A 22,857-nucleotide genomic window follows, 5' to 3' on the forward strand; every position below is an offset into this window, starting at 1 on the left:
TTCTACTTGTATTAACACATATCAGTCAATATTTCCCAAAATTTAAATTAATTTAGACTACTTCAGCTAAAGTTTGTAGTATCTTAAGAGCATGTTCCGGCTAATCAGAGTCTGGTCAGCTTCGATTTTTGTTTAACTCCGTATTGCTGACAATTAAACGAAGAGGGATGGCATGTTTATGGATTTTTGGAAGGTCATGTAGCTAGGCTCCTTTAATAGAATGACAATATTTTTTAGGCTTTTGAGATCGTGATCTTTTTCAGAGGTGTAAGAAAGCTGGATTTCATTTATTTTATCAATAGCTCTTTCTGAGTCTGAGTCCTCCCACCCAGCTTGGAAGCCGGGAGTTTGGAGGATGTTAGCTAACAGGTCAATCGAAAAGTCCCCGGCCTACCATAGTACATTTTTTAATATACTTATATTTACAGTATTAACTACATAACACATTTTTTTGGCAAAATTATTTTTTTTATTCAACATAAGTCCTTTCAAGGATGATTATAGCGACCCTCCAACTTTTTGATACCATTTTTGTAGTACCATTTGTCCTTTGCTTCAAAATAGGCCACATTTTCGGCGATCATCTCTTCATTCGACGAAAATTTCTTCTCAGCGAGCATTCTTTTGAGATCTAAGAAGAGGAAATAGTCGCTGGGGTCAGATCTGGAGAATACGGTGGATGAGGAAGCAATTCGAAGCCCAGTTCAGGTATTTTTAACACGGTGCATTGTCTTGGTGAAGCAGCTCTTTCTTTTTGTTCAAATGCGGCCGTTTTTCGGCGATTTTGTCCTTCAAACGCTCCAATAAGGCTATATAATAGTCGCTGTAGATGGTCCTTTCTTTTTCAAGGTAGTCAATGACAATTATTCCATGCACATCCCAAAATACATACGCCATAACCTTGCCAGCCGACTGTTGCGTTTTCCCACGATTTGGAGCGGATTCATCGTGTGCAATCCACTCGGATGACTGTCGATTGGACTTGGAGTGAAATGATGGAGCCATGTTTCATCCATTGTCACATATCGACGCAAAAACTCTGGTTTATTACGCTTGATCATCTTCAAACACTGCTCCGAATCATCGATTCGTCGTTGTTTTTGGTCAAAAGTGAGCTCGCGCGGCACCCACTTTGCGCAAGGCTTTCTCATACCTAAATATTCCAGAATGATATGATGTACACGTTCAGTTGATATCTTTAAAGTGTCTGCTATTTCATTCAGTTTCAATTTACAGTCATTCAAAATCATTTTGTGGATTTTTTAAATGATTTCGTCGGTAAGAACCATTTTTGGGCGCTCACTGCATTCACCGTCTTCGGTGCTCTTTACACCACGTCTAACCTTAGCATACCAATCCATGATGGTTGATTTTCCTGGGGCAGTATCCGGAAACTCAAGCATTAAGCCAGGTTTCTGCTTCAACTGTATTTTTCCCTTCAAAAAGCAATATTTTATCAACACGCGAAATTCCTTTTTATCAATTTTTTTCACAATAACTAAAGTTGCTTCACTTAAAATGCTATAATTCACAGACTAATTATCCGACAGCTGTCAAATTTATATACGCATCTTTTGAGGCTTAGGGCTAACTGAAAAACATATGGATTTAATTCTAGTATCGCCATCTATGTGTCAAGTCGGGGACTTTTCAATTGACCTGTTATATTATTATGCGGTCTCATATCCTCGAAGAGGTTACAGCATAGTTGTGTCTTTTCGATAGAGCGAATAATTGGAGAACGTTTTGTTTCCCAGAACAGAGATCTGTTGACCAGATTAAATTTTCACGACAAATCATTCCTTCCTTGTTTTTCCGCCAAATATGCTTTGTATTAGGGAATTTGACTTGGATTATTGAGGAATTTGATAAATTTGGATTGGAAATCCTGATCGTATTGTTATTGGTATTGAAATGTAGATAAAAATAAAGAAACTGGTGTGTTCTCGGCAACTCCGGCATCGAAAAGAATTATCTACGCTAACAAAATACTGATAAAATACAAAACTGAAGCAACCATTGGCCGAGCGGCATCTATTGAACCACCAAGCAAGAAATTTATTTTCCAAAATATTCCCCGCTCTATAGTCCAGACCTAACTCCTTGTGACTACGATTCTTTCCCATTCTATGGACAAAGGCTGAGCTTTTTGCGGGTGATATCCAGTTTTATTGCGAGTTTAACGTATCAGGGCGGTCAAAATCGATGAAAGCGTGCGGGATATTTCTTGCAGGGCTATAAATTGATCGGTCGCGAGTCGGGTTATTTCCTGAAGGGCCGGCAAGGAAACCGTTCGTTGCAGGCGGTAATGAAACGGCCCGAATTGCGCTCGAACCTCGCCATTTACTCCGAACGATGGCGGTCGAACGGTGGAAAAAGGATCGATATATCAAGATGGTATTTCATAAACGACGATATCAAGCTTAAAAATATAATCCGGTAGGCGCGTTTTACGACCTATCCCACCCGTAAAGTGCGTTTACCATTTTCGGTACTTAAACGCGACGCTTTAAAGATGAACCTTGATTATTTATTATCTGGAGTGTCGGTTTTTTTCATGAAGAAAAATGAGATTGGTAAGAAGAACACAGTTAGCATCCACCTATTCACACAGTTAAAAAAAAATATTAGAAAAATAGCTAAAAAAAAGCGGGAATTATTTCAAAACCTATTCACCAGCTTTAGCACCCTTTGATTTCTGGTAACATTTCGGTTGCGTAATTTTCGTTTTAGTGCGACGTGTAAAAATCTATGGTGCCTTCTAACTGATTAAAATTGATGCAGCTACAGCGCTGAGCAATATTTGAATTATTTATAATTAAAACATAATTATGTTGTGGCCAATGCTTTATCTCCTTTACATCAATGATTTCCCTCAACTGCTACCTTTGCTGTTGATACGGCAACATTAGCACTAGAAGAGACTATATGGTGACTTGTTGATGATTATTTTTGCGACATCAAAAATGATGATTAGTTAGATTTACTTAACTCAATAATCAACAATATCTAAATATTTTTTTGGTATTATTTAATTATTACATTGTTACTAGTCGTTTCCGACTAACCTAAAATTTGTCTTTATGATTGATAACTTAAATCTAGGTATATAACTGGAGGACCCAGCGGCCCTATCTCAGCCTCTGGTGAAATAATGTTTATACATGTCACTGCTGTATTTTTTATTATATGCACCTCACTACACAACACTACACAAGATCAGATGGTTTGATTCGTTTGAGCCTGTGTCTTGTTCTGGTGGTATCCAAAAGCTGCAATACTTCAATTTTCTCATGAGAATGGGGTCTTTCCTCATGCCCCCTTGCAATTCTCTTGATTTCTTGACTTACTGCGGGTATCTGAAGGTCTCGATGTAGGTAATCAGTCCTATAGTATTTGGGTGCGCCCACAATACCTCTTAGGACTTTGTTATGAAACATTTGTATTTTGTTTATGTTACTCTTTGCAGAACATCCCCATAATTGAACTCCGTATGTCCACATAGGTTTCAGTATTTGCTTATATAATAGCAATTTATTATGTACTGATAATTATGATTTTATTCCAATTATCCAGTACATTTTCCTATATTTCAATTCCAGTTCTTTTCTTTTCTTCTTTATATGTTCCTTCCAGCGAAGTTCAGCATAAAGATTCATTTCGAGATATTTAGTGTTGTTGCTATATGACATGATAGTATTATTTAATGTTATAGGTGCTTGTACGGTCTGATTGTAGGTGAACTGCACATTCACAGATTTACTTTCCTTAATTTTTATTTTCTAAGCTTGTGTCCAATTATTTATATTGTCACTTGCTTGTTGTAATTTTCATGAAGCTTCTTTACTATTGTCTCCGACAGCTATAATCGCAGTATCATCAGCAAATGTAGCCATCCTAATATTCTCCATTTGTGGTGTATCACAAGTGTAGAATAGATAAAGCATTGGCCCCAACCACCCAGTTGTGGTGCATCTGCTTTAGCTCCTTTTATTGTAGAGTAAGCTTCTTCTTGTTTGACTTTAAACATTCTGGTTGTAATGTACGATTTTAATAGTTCGATGTGTTACTTTGCTAACATTTTCTGTAGTTTATGAACAAAGCCTTCATGCAAAACCTTATCGAAGGCTTGTGCTACTTTTAAGAATAAAACTGAGCATACTTTTTACTTTCGTAGGCTTTTTAAATAACATCTGTTATTCTGTGGACCTGGTCAATTGTTGAATGCTTGTTAATAAACCCAAACTGGTGTGTTGAATTTTTCTCTCTATAATTATCCAAATAGAAAAATTGTGTTCATACAATATAACACAAGTTTTAACTCATTTGGATTTATAAACGATTGTTTTGAACAATCTATTGAAATGGAAATTATTCTCATTCTCATCTCATTCATTAACACATGAATGGTTCTTGTAATTTATATTTCAATTAAATCAAAGCATGTGCAAATCATTGCAAAATGCTGCTGAAGAAGTGTGAAAATATTGTAGAATTGATGGAAAATATTTTCACTAATATATAGTATCGATTTTTTTCAATAAATGACTTTTAAAAGTGAAAAAATGATTATAATATATGCAAGCAGCTAATATATATTATGAACGCTGTTATAAGTGCATGCATATTCAACTATTTAAATTTATACATGTCATGTTTGAAATAAAGTAGAATTTTATGTAGGAGAATGTGCAACACGCATAGTGTAAGCTGATTTTTGCGACATAATGCAAATTATCTTTGAAATCCCCTTGAAATTAGATAATTGATAAAATAAACACGAAGAAAGAAGAGTATTGCACAAAACCGGTGATGCAGTAGACAAAACAGTATTTAATAGAATTAGTAATCAGACAGATCAAAAGAACACAACAAAATTCAGAACAGATTAGACTGAAAGTCAAGCCACTGTACTGATTAGTCGGAAGATACTTTCAACATGATCCAAAATAAAAGAGATTGACTTATGAGTCAATGAAAAAACAAACTTTGGCTTGCACTAAAACATCAAACCAACTAATAATTCAACGAGCAGACACACATCCAACGTAAAGTGATCCAAAGTTTCGCTTTAAAACACGAAATACAGCTACTGGAAAACGCTCAGGAAATCTGAAGATTAAAACGAACCAAACCACACGAACTTGTTTAGTGTATAAGTACAACAGAACAGTAGTAATAAATTAATTTGTAAATTAAGATTGTACTAAGCATATCTAATTTGAAGGGTACTTTGGATGATTCGGTATTGCTTCAATAAATAATGGTCACATAATGTAAACACCACTGTTTCATTTCGTCTTACCTCCATTCACCGATCCATATAACCAACCCTAAAATGTAATTCATATAAAAAAAATATTCATAGGAATACAATTAAAATATCGCCAAAAACTAACATAGAATGTAGAATATTTCACAAGTTATGTAGATTCTTGCATAGCAATCAATGTTCCTTTTTTTAACATCTTAACATCCTACTGATAATATATCTAAACATTTATGTAAAATAATTGGTTAAATCATTTAATATCATATAAAACAACGAGTGTAAAAAGGCTAATGCAACTCTGGCTGCTATGGTGATTCTCATTTCAGATACGAAGCATAAAAGGCCGTAAATATCTCGGCAATCTTACAAATTCTAATCCGTTCCGCATCTTCAACATATTTCCGGATAATTTTCATATTTCCAACGCATGAGGAGAGATAGCTGAAGTTAGATACGGCTGCCTCGGTCGCAAACATCATACCTGAATAAATTCGCAAAGGGATCAAGTTTATCTCGAGAAATATTGTTAAAACATAGTCGGCTTTTTTACTTGTAACAGATTGGTATGTTCTTAAAGGAATGTCAACTAATTTTAGCATTTGATTAATTTATTATAAGTAATATGAACATCATGCAATATAATATATTTTGTTGCATGTTGGCAACACCGCTTAGTTTGCGTGCCAAGTCTTGTGTAGTCTATTCAAAGTTTTCTTGTACATACGTCATCAAGATGTTTTAATCTATTGCCTGTCGCAATTTGTAAATTCGTTTTAGAATCAGAATATTTTCCTTCCCATTTCTGCTTAAAAAGAGACACACTTGTGACAGGCAACAAGTCTGTCAAAGCCGTGCGGTTGTGAGACGTATGCAAAATACTTGAAAGCAATAGTGATAAAAAGTTATAACTCTAACCTATAAACTATTGTGGCTGTAAAATTAACTGTAGCTTTTAGATGTACTATAATGTTAAAATAAATTATATTCGGTAACATTTTTGTTAAATTATTTTATTTAGATTAGAATTTTATTGTGTAACAAAGCCAAACAGAACTAAAATTCAGAATGTACAAAATATTTTGGTGAAGAATTAATAAGATGGAATCATATCTGAAGAACAAAGTGATGTATAGAGGATCTATCCGGTTTTTAGTCACACATTTGATAAACATTTGTATCATTGTTGTTGTTGCGCCAAATCCAGGAATTCTTTAACCAGAAATGTTTATTACTGCGTACGGTTTCCTTTAATTTTCCTATCATACAGATATTGGTGAAGTGCAAAGTCAATCTGAATATGATTTCGATAAAAAACTTGAATCATATTGAGTCATGTCATGTATTAAATGCAAAACCGACTAATATTCGGTCACTGACCGACGAACTCAAAGAGCAACATTGATGCGCTGACCAATAACCCGAGCAACTCTGAATGTTATATATCTTGTTTTTATTGTATTTCGTTGTAGGGGCCTTGGAGGTCATTCGTGAACTATTAGCTTGTTCAACTGACGACCTTTTTTATTCAGGCGTGTGGTAGTAAAGTCAGGTTTCTTTGTTTCAGATCAATTCATCTCCAAAGCTCCAGCTTCCAGTACTTAACCAACTTACACCTACTAGAATTTAGATTTAAAATTATTTTGTGGACTTTTTTTATTTTCAGGTAAAACTTCTGATGTGCATATCGAAGCCTGATTGGCAGTGAAGTGAATAGAGATCACCATCTTCAGTCAGAATACTATTTTAGGTAAGGTGAAGGAGAATTTCTTCGAACACCTGTACATCATCTGCATCGGTAAAGCATCGTCGACATACAAAACTTGTATTTTCCTTATACAGAAAATATAATTAATCTGATTTCCAGGAATTTATAATTCAGCGATGTATCGTATATTTTATTTTATGGAAAAAAACATTGGAAACTCAAGTTCAATAAACAAAAAGTCGTTCACAAAAAATCCATAAAACTGGCTGACTCATAACATGTCCTGAGACATTACATTTTAGGTAAACAATTTCTGGAAAACTGAGGTAAGTATTAAAAGCAAACACGTGTAAATTTGGCAGAAGATCTAACTCACATCAGAAACTTTCGCGTATATTTTTTCTTAGAAAATATAAACAATAATTATTTTGGACGTACAACAGGACCATTTTCATCACGTACGACAACATTTCCTAAAACCCAGAAGAAGTCTCACAAAAAGTAACAAAGCCTGCTTTTAAAAGGATTAGAAAAGAATTGCTCCTGAAGCAACTAATATGATTGAAGCAAGCTGTTTAAAAAAATACTAAAATTACTAACAGCAACGCTAAACCATACAAATCTTAAGCAAGTCAGCAAAAGGTGAGAGCAAGTTTGGCTCGTCCGACTATTATTTGTTTCAATCTATGAAATACTTTCTTGATGACGTAAAACTGGCCTCAGAAGTTCTACAGTGACGGAATTATTGTTTTCCCAGAAAAGTGGAAAAAGATAATTAATCAGAATAACATAAAAATCCTGATTACAGTTTGAACTTTTTCCCCCAGGGTATTATCTGGCTTTGGTGTTGATTGAGGTCAATGGCAATCAACAAGGACATTTTTCTTATGGATATTGTTGAAGAATCATCATTTCATTATCACAATCAACCTTGTTGTCAGGGGACTGTTTATGTTAAGGGAAAAGTCTCTATATTTTGCACTGATTTTTCAATAGAAGCAGAAAATACGGCTTGTTTAACACAATATATCATATTCCACACAGTAAATACAAGGATTTTATAAGAAACTGCTTTAAATATAAACCAAACAAAACTGCAAAAACAACTGCCAAAGTTATCTTTTGAGAATAACCCTAGCTAATTCCTAATGTCAATCTACTATATTAAAAAAATGTGTTTCCTGTAGTAATAACAGAAATGGTAGTTAATATATAAAAATTTGCTTTACATATAGAACATGTAAGGTGGATAGGAATCCACTTTTTATACATCTATTATTTTTTATATGATATGACGATGTGGACATGACACATGGATGATGATGATGAACTCTAACCTAACTCCCTGACTAAATTTAGATTTTCTGCGTAGAACTTACAAAGATTGCATTATCTAGGAATCACTTGGTGTATATTGTAAGTAAAAATATCCAGGTATCATGATTTATAATACGTTTTTTGTCAATCAATCTAAAACTCTATTAATTGAAAAGAGTTAATCTGCTCATTCTGGTTGGAGGCTTGCTTGATTGACATTTTATGAAAATATTCTTTTACTAATAAAAAAATAATACTTCTGTGCAATTAATAGTTATCTCTGAAAATTAATTTGTATCACTCATCGACCTTCCTAAGCAGACTATAAATAAAAATAGAAATGCCACAAATTTAATACGACTTTATAATAAAAGCGCCACATATATTTTTCGTTTTTGTTGTATAAGCTTGATCGCCGACCTTGACACATTGGCAATGAAACTAAAAACCTAGAGAACGAATGCTTTGATTTGTACGCCCATCTATTATTTCTAAATATGGTTAGTATTCCAGTTAGTATCAACTAAATTAGATTATTGTGACAATAGTTCTGATGATGTTTTTCTTTTAACCTGCTATAGACTATTGTGATTAAAAACCAGTCAGACTGTTTTTTTCGAAGGAAATACGAACGCAAAAGGTTTATTTGTTTTTCCAGATTTATTTCAATATGCAGGTGTCCTCTAACCCACTAAAAACATTGTTTCCGATACGTTTTTAAGTTTAGGAAGTAGTCATTAGTCCAACGGAACTAAATTGGGCTAATAGGTTATTGAATGATACTAGTTATTTTATTATGAATATTATGATGATTTGGCATCACTGGAAGAACGTTACAAGTTGTAACATTGTAAAAAAATGCGTATTAAATCATCAAAAACGATAAGAAATCGATTATAGGGTTGGAAGAAAATAATGATGGTGTTTTTGAGTCTCCAGAAAATCTAATAAAGTGGTTTTTATAATGAACAGACGGATGATCGACCATAAAAGAACTAATAAGTATTAAATATCGTGCTTCCTTGTGCCTCAATCTGATATTAATTACGAGACAACAGACATAGAACTAAATTATTTCCAAAATAAAACAGACTATTTTTATACGGCATTTTATATAGAATTAACTTACCCTTATTTTTATAAAAAACAGCCGTCTAGTAACGATTACCATGGCAACCTGACTGATAAATTATAAACAAAAACAGTGTTCAGTTAAGATACACTATGGTGTAAACATCAAGTCAGCCCTTTATGTATTTTCCAAATTTTTATTAAACATAGGCAAGCCGACTTTTTATATATACAAAAAAAATAATTCATTTTTATGCATCTCTTTTAGTTGGTTTGTATTAAATATTTGGCTGTTCAATACAAAAAGTGTGGACGATTAGAATTATTATATATTGAGCGCCCGAACAGTTGTTAAACATACATTTTGTTCAAATAATTACTATTATAAATTAAATATTTAGAAAATAATGTTTACATTTTTTTATATCGAATTAGAAAATCTTTATGGCTACCTTGAGCCAAAATTGGTAATTTCATTAAAATATAATCTACTAAGAGTTCAAACGTTAAACTGTGTTAAAAAATTAACAAATAAGCATCAAGAAAAAAAAGTAAACAGAACTAATAGTGAAGGAAACACTATCACAACTATATAGTCGTTTGTCCAGTAATGGTTACCGTGGTAACATAATTGATTGTTTAATATATACCAACAAGGTAATGGATTTTTGTATACTTTTTTAGCGGTTTTGCATTAAATATTATACATATTAGGTGCGTGAATGGTTTTTAATATCGTATTTGTTAAGGTAAACTTGTATCGTGTAAATTAAATATTTAAACAATAAGGTTTTTTACATTTTCATTTCTATAGGGAAATAGTATACAGCGACATCTACTCGAACAAGAACTGTCACTTTCATTAAAAAAATATACGTCAAAACGTTCGTGTTATATCAAAATTGTGTTAAAATGCTGTGTATAGATGAATGTTTTTTTTATGAAATATATGAAAAATGAATTACGTCTGGAAAATATGGAACAATGTACCAAGTTAGGACCAAAAAAATGTGTCGTAAATTAAATATTTAATAAAATTCAATTTGGCTGATAATTTATGACAAAATATTATACGCCAAAATGTTTCTGTTGTATATGAATTGAAATGAAAAATAGTTGTGTCTAATATTTTTTTATTGACGAAATATATGAAAAATTAGGCCTAGAATATCTGGAACAACAAAAAAATATATCTGAAATAAAAAGGACCAACCATCAGTTGAAAAACTATCGGAACTGAGAAATCGCTTGTTGTTGTTTCATAACGCGCAACTACACATCTCCTTGGAGACTTGCCAAAACAATTAGACACGTTAGATAGGAAGTTCAACCGCATCCACCATATAGTCCAGATATTTATCCACTTGGGAATCGTAATTTTGTCTTTGTTTTGGAGAATATATGATGTGAGGAATGATAAAAGAAGTAATAGTATGATCAATTTTTCTGTGACAATGACAAATGTTCATTGATTATAACGTAGTTAAACATAGTGTGTGTTAGATGAATGAATGTAGTAATAACAGAAGTATTAGTTAAAATGTCAGAATATACTTTAAATATGGAAAACGTAAGGTGGATAAGAATCCACTCTTTGTACATCAGTTGTTTTGTTTTTTTTTGTATAATGATGTGGGCTTGCCACATGGATAACTCTAGCTAAATTTTCACGTAGAACCTACAAAGACATTATCTGGGAATCACTGGGTGTATATGGCAAAAAGATTCAGATATCCTGGTTTAAAATATGTATTTCTTAATTGAACTAAAGCTGTATTAATTAATAAGTGTTCGTCTGCTCATTCTTGTAGTTTTTAAAATAAAGATGACAACTTCTTTGTCGTGGCCCAGTTTTGGTTAACATATGATGTGAGTGATGATATGTATTTTCAATGACTATAACATAATTATATATAGTGTTTGTTATCTTTAATTAAAGAACCGTATATCGTTAGAAATAAGTCGCGAATAATTTAAAACCGATAGAGAGAAAAAATAACCAATACAACCGCGTGGACATCTCGCTCCGGCGCTAAACAGTCACCATACGTAAAAAGCCGGTTGACGTATAAAATTCGCGATCGACATCAAGAGCCGGCGGGTCCCTTAACCCCGGCCGGTCACATGGCACCGCGACCGCAACACACAACCCCCCTTGACACAATGCAGCCTCCTTTCTAGGTTATGTCGGACGGAGCCCACTCGATGATGGGCCCGCGGGGTGATCTCACTTACTCTGGTCGAAGAGTGACTCCTCGTCAGACCGACACCATCTCTCTGTTCACACTCACGCCCGGCACTGGTATCGAGAACCAACACGTGCTACGCTTTATTCCGTAGTTGATTTATAAACAAACCGATCGACTGCCCGTTTACTCGCCGGTTCGCCAACTGAACTCGGGCGAATGGTGTGCGACTATGCGCAGGCTCTTTTCGAAGGTAAATCGTTTGTTTCGGAGATCTTTGCACGTGCATATCGTAAGTTTGCCGAAAAGAGAGCTGGGGACGATGTTTTGTACACAGGGCGTAACTGGAGAAAGAAATAAGGAGAACGGGATTGTTGTAACAGAATAGATTATACACCAGGTATACCGTGTAACAGGTCAATTGAAAAGTCCCCGGCCTGCCATAGTAAAAGACATTTTTTTGACAAATTTTTTTTATTCAACATAATTCCCTTCAAGGGTGATACACTGATTATAGCAACCCTCCAACTTTTCGATACCAGTTTTGTAGTACGATTTGTCCTTTGCTTCAAGATAGGCTTCAGTTTCGGCGATCACCTCTTCATTCGACGAAAATTTCTCCCCAGCGAGCATCCTTTTGCGATCTGAGAACAGTAATTAGTCAATGGGGCCCAGATCTGGAGAAAACGGTGGATGAAGAAGCAATTAGAAGCCCAATTCATGGATTTTTACCATTGTTTTCACTGACTTGTGATACGGTGCATTGTCCAGGTGAAGCAGCATATTCTTTTTCTACAAATGCGGCCGTTTTCGGCGATTTCGTCCTTCAAACGGTCCAATAACGCTATGTAATATCGCTGTTGATGGTCCTTCCTTTTTCAAGGTAGTCAATGAAAATTATTCCATGCGCATCCCAAAATATAGACGCTATAACCTTGCCTGCCGACTGTTGCGTTTTCTCACGCTTTGGAGCGGATTCATTGTGTGCAGTCCACTCGGATGATTGTCGATTGGACTTCAGAGTGAAATGATGGAGCCATGTTTCATCCATTCTCAAATATCGACATAAAAACCCGAGTTTATTACGCTTGATCATCTTCAAACACTGCTCCGAATCATCAACTCGTTGTTTTTGATCAAAAGTGAGCTAGCGCGGCACTCACTTTGTACAGAGGTTTCTCATACCCAAATATTCGTGAATGATATGATGTACACGTTCAGTTGATATCTTTAGAGTGTCTGCTATTTATTCAATTTCAATTTATATTCATTCAAAATCATTTTGTGGATTTTTTAAATGTTTTTGTCGGTAACAACCTCTTTTAGACGTCCACTACGTTCACCGTCTTCGGTGCTCATTTCACCATGTCTAAACTTAGCTTACCAATCCTTCATGGTTGATTTTCCTGGGGCAGTGTCGGGAAACTCGCCATCAAGCGAAGTTTTTGCTTCAGCTGTATTATTCCCTTCAAAATGCAATATTTTATCAACACGCAAAATTCCTTTTTATCTATTTTTTCCCCAATAACAAGTTGTTTCACTCAAAATGCTTTAAATGCTAGTTGATGACATATATGATGTAATAATTGCATTGCTTACTACGTGGACGTTGGGTACGCATATTTAATTGGATTTTATTTTAATGGTAAACCTTACATCAGGGCTAATATTATAAAAATCAGTTTTATTTGCGAATATTTCTATACCCATATATTTACCGGTTTTGTACCAGATCTGTTGTTTACTGACCTTAAATAGTAATGATCATGATTCAACAACAAGTTTAGGTTGTTTTCGATTTTTAATTTAAAATAAAATGTCTATTAAAAAAAATTAAATCATTGATTTATTCATATTTTTAATGTTACAAAAAATCATAATATATATTTACAAATAGACAATGAATCAAAATAGCTCAGGTTTATGTGGCCAATGGAATAAATGAGCCGTAACAGGTCAATTGAAAAGTTCCCGGCCTGACACATAGATGGCGATACTAGAATTAAATCTATATGTTTTTTAGTTAGCCCTAACCGTCAATATATTCACCGTCAAGATATACCGTCATTTATATATATAAATATATATATATATATATATATATATATATATATATATATATATATATATATATATTTATATATATATCTATATATTTATATATATATATATATATATATATATATATATTTATATATATATTTATATATATATATATATATAAATATATATATAAATATATATATATATATATATATATATATATATATATATATATATATATATATATATATATATAAATATATATATATAAATATATATATATATATATATATATATATATATATATATATATATATATATAAATATATATATAAATATATATATATATATATATATATATATATATATATATATATATATATAAATATATAGATATATATATAAATATATATATATATATATATATATATATATATATATATATATATATATATATAAATATATAGATATATATATAAATATATATATATATATATATATATATATATATATATATATATATATATATAAATATATAGATATATATATAAATATATATATATATATATATATATATATATATATATATATATATATAAACCAATTTTTCTCAATGAATGCTTTTTTATAATGAAAATGATGAGAATACATGCAGGCGTCTGATATTAATTATAATTAATACTAATTCCTATGCTAAAACAGTACTACCCACTGCGTTCAAAGGAAAAACAAGAAAAATATTCTAAGAACTCGGATTTGATTAAGATTCAATAGCCGCAGCTCTTAAATTCGTTCTATACTTTTTCCCGTGATCATTTGCTTATGCTAAAATACAATGATCAAAATAATTGGTTATGCGAAACAACTTTCGTTACTTATACATTATTTCTAGCCAAAATTTGATTGAAAACTGTCATTTTAGGGAGACGGAGTGCTTTTTCACTGTCAACCGCGAAACAGGGCCGATGATATTAAAACCAATATGGTTATTCCACTCGGCGATCTTCTCATAACTCAATATTTGCGGAAATTTTCCGAAGGCGTAGACTCAAACACGCCCCGGCAGATTTCCTCGAATTACCCTCCGTATCTTTTCCCCCAGATTGAACCAAATCAGTGTCCTATATTCAACGTCACACTTTGCACGAATTAGGTTATTAAATGACGTCAAGTCCCTTACCCGATTTACATTAACACGGCGATCTTTTTTAAAACGGTCTTAAGTAGTAAGATGTAAATATTTCCTGCTTTGTTTCATCGTTTTTTTAACATTGTATTTATGGCGATACATTTTTTATGATAGTTTGTGAATTTGTTTAGTTTTAAACTTATAATCTAGAGCAAATAACACATTACTAATTTGTAATCTCACTGTAAACACATCAACTAACAAACGATTAACGTACTGCTAAAAAAAGGAACGTATTTTAAATAAAATCGAACTCTTAAATAAGCATATAAAAATTTACAGTTTGAATGTTTTAAAAAGGACAAACGTCAATGTTTGCCAATTATGTTTTTCCTGAAAATACAACCAGTATAACACAGGATACAGAATAAAATATCTTATCAAGTTACCGTTGAGTGAATTATTTTAGTGTCATTTAAGAATGCATAAGAAAAACGCATTTTGATTAGAATTATTAATATTAATAGAATATACATTTTCGTATTTTCTATAGGCACGCTAACTATCGTAATGTTATAATTTTCCTCTTTCTTATTATGTTTTGTAATCAACTGTTTTATCCTTTATATCAATGTTCTGTGATTGTAACTAATTTGTCAAAAAACTAACGATTGGGGAATTTTAAAACGGGAACCTTTATATTATGAATTAATATTTGCTAGGTATATTTTCTTCAAATATACAACCGTATTATTCTGTTTCAATCTATTCAGAGTCTGAATAATACATATAAGTGTATCACTATAATACAGAAATCTGTAATTAATCCCAAAATAAATATGAAGTCATTACAGTCTTTTTTTTCCCGCATTTGTTTTGTTTTAGTTAGATAGGTATAATGGAAGAAATTTAATTTTTATTTTATGTAAACAGGTAACTACGCTGTCATAATTTTTTTAAAAATTTCTTTGTGTGTTTAACTTTTGTTTATCAGTTAATTTTTTGTGATCTGTGAAATATAGCGATTAAAACACACAGAGTTAAAGCTACATTCATTAAAATATATAAGTATATTTATGCTGTACAATTTTTTAACAGTTAATCAAAGTACATTATGGATTGGTTGTCAAAAATATTTAAAAAGCGAGTAAAGCCATATTTTTTTCTTGTAATAAGACAGAGGCAATATAGAATGCATTATTTATTTTCATATAATAATTCGAGTAGTTGATTATTTACATTATTTATTTATTTTAGAAGTCAGTCAATTTTATATTCTTGGCAGATTTTAAAGTGTCTTTTGAAATTAATGAAAACCAATTGTTATTCATTTGACGTTCATAGCATTTTTCTGTGTACACCACACTTTGTATTACCACAAAAAGGTCAAACTTCCAAGAAATTACCCTTGTTGTGTAACTAATCCACCTCTGCTTATGGCTGTTGTGTTTCCCCTTCAGGTAGGTAATGTTACTTTTCTACCTGCCATTAACTAAGGGTAGGTGTTAAGTAACATAGTTATTATGCTCAAAAAGCTAGGCATGCTGTGATATGTTCATAAACTATTTATGACAGTAAAGCCCATCAAACCATGGGAAGAAAAGTATAAAACAAAATACTATTTATAAATAATAAAAACTTTATTTAGCTAAGTTCAATAACAGTCTTTTGACTATGACCAACACTCTGTCTGATATCTACCCTGTTTCTCCATTTTGTCAATATACATAACCGCTTCATCTTGGCTTAATTTACCACATGTTTCACAGACATTAATAAAGGCATCACGAACAGCTTGGGGCATATTTTTCGAATTACCAGCCACAAAAATATAAGCTTTCTTCTCCAAGGCACTCCATATTAGTTCTTGGTGTTCCACGATTTTATCTTGAACGTATCTGAAATGTGTTACGACATAAATTACTTAATTTTATATTTACTGATTACTTAATTAATATCTATTCAGATATGTTAAGAATCAATCTTGACCTAATATACTCTGATTGGTGTTCAATATCATGGCTATTGTTTATAACCCGTTAAATGAATTTTAAGCGGTTTGTTACTTCCACTCGCTTGTTTCCAGATATGTCAAATTAAAAAACAAGTAATAAAAATGCAGCTTCCATATATTTGTGTTACTTGTATAAAACTGGAAAAGTATTTGACGGATTGATTTGAACATTTGGCAACACTGTATTTTAACAGAACAATGTATTTAAACATTGTTCCAACAGGTACAGAAAAATTTAGTTGACTTATTTGTCATTGTTACGTTGCTATAGTAATTGTTATCAGGTTATCAACAAAAGATGAACGTTTTTGAATGATGTTAAATTTTGTTGTACGATAGGTATTCATTTTGATCAATTAGACTTACACCTTATGGTCTTGTTCCCTGGAATATGCGCAAATAAGGGTTATTTTCTTCTCCTGGTGTAACTTATCAACGTCATCCGTAACGAGACAATCTTTACTTTTATATCTGCAGCCGTACAATAAAATTATATTTTCAGGATTTCGGTTGGTACCCGACATTTCGTATATAAAGTTCCTGAAAGGAGCTACTCCAGTGCCAGGGCCTACCATGATCACAGGTACATTCTAAAACATGTTTTGTTGCATTTAGTATATACTCAGTGGTAGTTTAACTTCCCTACCAAATCTTTGGGAAATTTGAAACACCCTGGTTTCAACCACGCCAAAATTTTTTCGCCAGGTGCTAGTTCTGCTAGGAAGTTCGAACACAGACCGAACCTTTCTTTGTGCAAGTTGGTTTTAAACTTAACTACCGCCACCAAAAGGTGCACTTCGTCTTTGTGAACCTTGAAACTGCTTGCTATCGAAAATTCCCGTGGTTTTATAGCGGGAATTATTTCCAGCAACGTTTGTAAAGTTAAATTCTTGGTGGCGTGAGGAAAATCACCCAAAACTTCAACGATATTCCTCCTAGGTCGGTTTGTGTATGAGTACATTTCCTGTTGCCCCTCCGCAGTGGTGAATTCTAGACATTTTTCCTTTTCCAAATCGCTATCAGTGATTTGGGACAAAACCTGAAAAACGCTCCTCCTGGGGATTGAAAATAAATCAAAATATTCCTCGCACAGCTGCTGAAAAGTTACTTCGGCTTTCAGCACCTCTGGTACCGGGACATTTTGATCGTTCTCGATCAGGTTGATCACGGTTTCATCGGGTATAACTACGCCATTGTCCTTCAAGATTTCCTTGAATTCCTCTATTTTCCACTGAAGGTTTTTTGGTCTCAATACCAACAGATCACCGGGACTATATTCCTGATGATCCGTTTGCAGTTTTATTAACCTTACGTCCTGAAAATATAGAAAAAACATCACACAATTCCGTAACAGTAGTACAATAATTACTTGGAAATGATCCGCGTCAGTTTTTCTTGTATTCGTCAAAACCGTCGTGTAAAACTGTTTTGACGTCCTTGTGGAATAATAAATCGACGGAACTTTATTATTTCTATTGGAATTATCTAGTAATGGAGAATTGGAAACTATATTCCACCTAAAAAAATGAACTTGTTAATTGTTTTTCTGTAGAAAATATAAACAAAAACATATCTGTGTCCGTAAAATTCGGAAAATAGTAATTATTAATTTGACATTTTTGCAATATTGAATTAGAACAGAACAGCGCGCTTTTGTTTTGAAGTGCCAACGGAGACGTAAAACACCAAAGATCTTAGCTGACTTAGAATTTGTCATAGTTATATTTTCATGGTAACCCTTGCCATACCAACAGTCATGATGGAAGCAACTATAATTAAAGTTCCAATTTAATCTTAATCATGTATGTATATATTTGAAAATTCCAATGGAAATGAAAAAATCTAAATGATTTAGTTAGATTGATTTATGATTTGGTATCGTACCGTTGCCATAGTAACGATTATCGTTTATTGTTGGTTATGGAAAAAATTATAATTTTAGTTCAAATTCGGCCCTAACCATTAAAAGTTAGTATTTACAATGGTTAGGAGGATAAAAACATTCAATTCTATTAAAAGTGAAATTGTGTGTGATCAACGACTATAAGTGTATTTTTTCGCATTATTATTTTCACTCATCAGTGTTCAATCATGTCCTACTCTAGTGTTTATGTTTTTGAAAAAATAAAGGTGAGTTAATTTCATAGGCTATATTGAATTAATGTATTTCTGATAATTTTTTTCTACAATTGTATGTTTTCGGAAGTTAGAATATGAATTACCTGTATTTAGATTGTTGGAAAATTTATTTTGCTTACTTTGTTCAAAGTTGTGTAATAATAAATTTACAAGAATACTTTTTCTTTCATAATAATTAATATCAATATAAGTTATATAATTTACCTGGGAATAATTGGCAAGTTTCTTGACAATGGTGTCACATTTTTTGGTAACGGATATACTTCTAAGAGCTTAGACCATAAATTATCTATCCACGGGTCCGCTGCGGCATCATAGCCAAGATCGTGTTGATCGTCACCTAGACCTATAGGTATTAGAGGTTCTGCACCCAAATTTATAAGTCGTTTTTGAAGTCTTTTAGCAGCAAAATTAAATTTAACATAGCTGGAGTCACCCAGGCCCAACACGGCGACTCTACATAGTTTGAATTAATGATTCCAAAGATTGGCCTGATATCACCGTAAATAATTACCTTACGTCCCTTAACAAGTTGGTGGGTAAGCTCTTTCGTAACAGGAATTTCCAAAACTTCTTCATATTATCCGGTTCTTCACCTTGACCTGTGGTCGAACATACAATTATCAAACAGTTCGCTTCTGTAATATGCGCCACATCGTAGTCGTCCAGCGTTCCGACCCTGCTCTGAAAATAAAATCGTTTCGATTCTCTCCAGATCCTTTCCGCCAAATCTTGCGCGTTCCCAGTTTGAGACCCGTATAAAATACTGATTGTTTTATTTTGAAAAGACATGCTCTAGTACATTCCTTACACGCATTCAACTTACACTTTGTATTTAATTTTCTTTCTTGTGTTCTAGTTATTTGTACAAGATTTTAAACTTAAAGGTTAAAGTCTAGCTAAATTAGGTTAAGTTTTTTTGTTCCATCAAATTTCGCTCGCAGTTAAAGATTTTTCGAATGCTACTCGGCGTTTCGTTATAGAAAAAACATTATGCTGTAATCTTATCTTTTATTTGTTTATAATTTATATAATATTTTATATATATTATATATAATTTATATACAGTAATCTCTGAAGTATTGCTTGTAATTATAACAAAAGTTAGTAGATGTCGCCAGCGGGTTTTCTAAATCACTACTTCTATACGATACAATGTATCTACATAATATGTTTAGGTGTACTATACCTTCGGAGGTGTGTGTCAGTGATGGCACAGCTGAACATTGATCGCTTTAAGCTCTTTAGCTGATCTGCTCAGTAAAGTGCAGTCACGTGGTCGATCCAGCAACCAAGGGGCTTCTCGTCGATGCCGTGTGTCGCACGGCGATGTCAACTGGTTTCTTGAACGTCCGCCATTTCCAAATTTGGGGGCTCGGGTGGTTTTAAATTTCGGACACCTCCATACACAGGCACTACAGTGCGGTAGTCTGCCATTCCTTTTTTTTGTGTTTCGAGGACGAGTTTTTATTAATTCAATTTTTATTGTTTTATATTTAAATTTCTATTTTTAAACTATTTTTTTATAAAAATAGTGGATGCGCTATCAGTTTTATATTAACTGAGTTGCTATTGGGTGAATGAAAAATTTATTATATCATAGAGAACTGTATTTTTATTATATGTTATAACATACTGCTAGATCGTTCAAAGGAGCTTTATAATATTAAACTTTGGTGAATGCTCATTATATTGGTTTTGAGAAAATATGGCTAATGCGCTAATATAAAGGGACTTAGGAAAACATTCCTTTGAAAAATTTCCTATAACTCTTTGTGAAGGACACTTTGAAGGTTCGTCCATCGATCGATGGACGAACTTATATATGGATACTTCCTCTCAAAACGATGCAGTACTTTAGTTAATTAAAATTATTGTTTTGGAAAATGGCGAATGCGCCATATTATATAAAGGGATAATTTAATGTAGTAAACAATTAGTTGCTAAAGAGCCAATTAAGAGTTTCTACATTATGTAAAAATTATTATTTTTTTTAATTATTCGAGCCCCATTTAATAACAGTCCTGTAAATAATAAAATGTAATTGTTAAACGTCGTTGTAATTTATTAAAAAAATCGGATTTCACTATACTTTTAAGTCCATATAAATATCAACTTATCGTGCTTGTCATCATAAAGTGGTAAATTCTTCAAACATGCCCATTGTATTGAGAAGGAAGAACAAGGATTTTATTTTCATTAAATATAAAGGAACCCCACTTAGATGTATAACTGAAGATATCTAAAATTCCAAGAGTTTCGCATAGCTAATGTCCATTTATGAACACGGAGTGTAGTTATAACATGGTCTATAACAATTTAGAGAATATGGTGAATGCGCGGTTATTTTATTTAATTTAAATTAAATTTAATTTTATTTAAAAATCAGAAAACCGAGTAATCTGAATATTTTTTTGGTGTTTGGCGAATTATTTAGCTACAAACAGTAGTGTGTTTGATTTGGTTTCGACAATAAAATAAGATTTAAGAAAATATGGCGAATGCGCCGACATGTTAGGAGAATCTTGAGACTCTCTCAACGAAATAAATTATATTGTTACTTATCATCTATAGTGTTTTGAACTACTTGATCACCAGCCTTATTTTTTAGCTTCTTTTGGTTCAAGTCAATATGGTGAATGCGCCTAAGTATATAATAAAACACAAACAACTGTTATATGTCACTGGAATTTATTTTTAAAAAAATCACAATAAAAATGTATAAAAAGTATATAAAAATGGAATGTATAAAATTGCACAGTCGAAACAAACAAAAATCGTTTGGAATGCTTATTTAACTTAAGTACAAAGTTTCAAATTACAAACTCATCTCTTTGTAAGGTATCTCGCTAAAAACATCCTACACATTTTAAAGTAGAAAACTCGCTACTTAATACGAACTTTATCAAAACTATTTCCCAACTAGGTTCTCCATCTGGTTATTGTTACTCTTTACATCTAATATCATGGTTGTCATCGATTATCCCATATAAATTGTTTCTAGTTTAACGCCGCTAGTATATGAAGATCCGTTTCTCTTAGGTCATTAAAATCAGATTTGTTCCTACTTTTGAGATCTTTCAATAAATATTAATAACTATCTATATATATATACAAATAAAGTCAAAGCTTCAGGCACAGATCTTAAGTACAATTGTCGTTAAAAAAAAATATCAAACATAAGAAAGAAATTCTCCAACAAAAAATTCTCCCTAGAGTATTTAAAGTCTTGTTTTTTTTTTTTCGCTAGCTACACAATCTACAAAGACTACATATAGATACTAAAATAATATCATTAAAGTTACGCTTCCTACTTAGCTAAACACAGTGTGTCTGTTCCTACATAATATCATAATGGCATTATAGTGGTATATGACACTCAATGTACAATAAATGTCCGTAAATATTTGAGAATGTGAATATAGATCTGATAAATTTCTTTCAAAGACGCTTGAATGGCACTATTTTAGTTTTTTTACTAAAAGATCACGAAATAGTTCCGATTTAGAAATGTCGAAAGGTACATATACTCTTAGCAAAAATATGAATCCTCAAATATTCAGTTAAAAACCATGTCAAAAATAAATAGGTGCATCTCCTTCCGCAACGAAGAACTTTTAAACTAAACTATTTACACATCGTGACTCTTAAGATTATCTCCTTAAAGCTTAAAACCTAAAATATTCTCAAGCCTTTGTTTTTGAAAGTTCATTTTGAAAGCAGCTATATTGTACATGAACAGGTTTGCTATTAAAATTAGTCTGGATTTACGCTCTAATGAACATCTAACCTACGTTCCCGACCTTCTTCCGAAGAATCTAGTTTTGGTTCCGGTGAAATGACGATGCGGATGAATTAGTGTTCAATCTGGAATATTCTCTCTCCTTTCTTAAGCTAATTTTAATAGCAGGTCAGATAGAAAAATACGATTCGCGTTATACGGACGTCTCCTCGTCCTTTTCTTTTATCCTGTAAGAATTC

General features: G+C 32.4%; 3 protein-coding genes and 1 long non-coding RNA gene across 11 annotated transcripts in view; 1 reads left to right on the forward strand and 3 right to left on the reverse strand.

Annotated features, from left to right (window-relative positions):
• LOC143199551 (uncharacterized) overlaps positions 1 to 6,925 on the forward strand; it is a 92,989-nt gene extending 86,064 nt beyond the window's left edge. The window contains exon 3 of the long non-coding RNA XR_013006470.1: positions 6,837 to 6,925. This is a non-coding gene — a long non-coding RNA (uncharacterized LOC143199551). The remainder of the gene's footprint in view (positions 1 to 6,836) is intronic.
• Ent2 (Equilibrative nucleoside transporter 2) overlaps positions 1 to 11,764 on the reverse strand; it is a 97,681-nt gene extending 85,917 nt beyond the window's left edge. For 2 of the 3 annotated variants that reach the window (XM_076409409.1, XM_076409407.1), the window contains exon 1: positions 11,601 to 11,764. The gene's annotated coding sequence lies outside the window, so the exon portion shown is untranslated. The remainder of the gene's footprint in view (positions 1 to 11,600) is intronic. The other variant, XM_076409408.1, reaches the window with a different exon arrangement.
• Positions 11,765 to 16,344: 4,580 nt separating this feature from the next.
• LOC143199524 (NADPH-dependent diflavin oxidoreductase 1) lies at positions 16,345 to 19,928 on the reverse strand. 2 transcript variants are annotated; one of them, XM_076409404.1, is made up of 7 exons: positions 19,703 to 19,920; positions 19,391 to 19,560; positions 19,081 to 19,332; positions 18,107 to 18,254; positions 17,384 to 18,052; positions 17,104 to 17,327; positions 16,345 to 16,621 (listed from the first exon to the last, which is right to left on the reverse strand). In XM_076409404.1, the coding sequence occupies exons 2-7, from the start codon at positions 19,453 to 19,455 to the stop codon at positions 16,396 to 16,398; spliced, it is 1,584 nt and encodes a 527-aa protein (XP_076265519.1). In that variant the 5' UTR covers positions 19,456 to 19,560; positions 19,703 to 19,920; the 3' UTR covers positions 16,345 to 16,395. The 2 variants fall into 2 exon arrangements, with proteins under 2 accessions (XP_076265519.1, XP_076265518.1); XM_076409403.1 differs by having other exon boundaries at positions 19,391 to 19,928.
• A 1,621-nt stretch (positions 19,929 to 21,549) lies between these two features.
• Positions 21,550 to 22,857, reverse strand: part of stan (Protocadherin-like wing polarity protein stan) — a 116,474-nt gene continuing 115,166 nt past the window's right edge. For 3 of the 5 annotated variants that reach the window (XM_076409364.1, XM_076409359.1, XM_076409361.1), the window contains one exon: positions 21,550 to 22,845. In XM_076409364.1, coding sequence (XP_076265479.1) covers positions 22,812 to 22,845 — 34 coding nt within the window. In that variant the 3' untranslated portion in view covers positions 21,550 to 22,811. The remainder of the gene's footprint in view (positions 22,846 to 22,857) is intronic. The other 2 variants (XM_076409365.1, XM_076409362.1) reach the window with 1 other exon arrangement.

Source organism: Rhynchophorus ferrugineus, unplaced genomic scaffold, assembly GCF_030347505.1.
Source record: "Rhynchophorus ferrugineus isolate W39M unplaced genomic scaffold, kcgeb_rfMv2 rfM7, whole genome shotgun sequence".
Taxonomy (NCBI): domain Eukaryota; kingdom Metazoa; phylum Arthropoda; class Insecta; order Coleoptera; family Curculionidae; genus Rhynchophorus; species Rhynchophorus ferrugineus.

Bases quoted from the DNA above. Each gene is read 5' to 3' on its own strand.
- LOC143199524 (XM_076409403.1), bottom strand. From the start codon at position 19,668: ATGTCTTTTCAAAATAAAACAATCAGTATTTTATACGGGTCTCAAACT. The intron at 18,255-19,080 runs GTAAATTATATA...TCATTTTTTTAG, and splicing joins AACTTGCCAATTATTCCCAG to GTGGAATATAGTTTCCAATT. The intron at 16,622-17,103 runs GTAAGTCTAATT...AACACATTTCAG, and splicing joins AGGGAACAAGACCATAAGGT to ATACGTTCAAGATAAAATCG.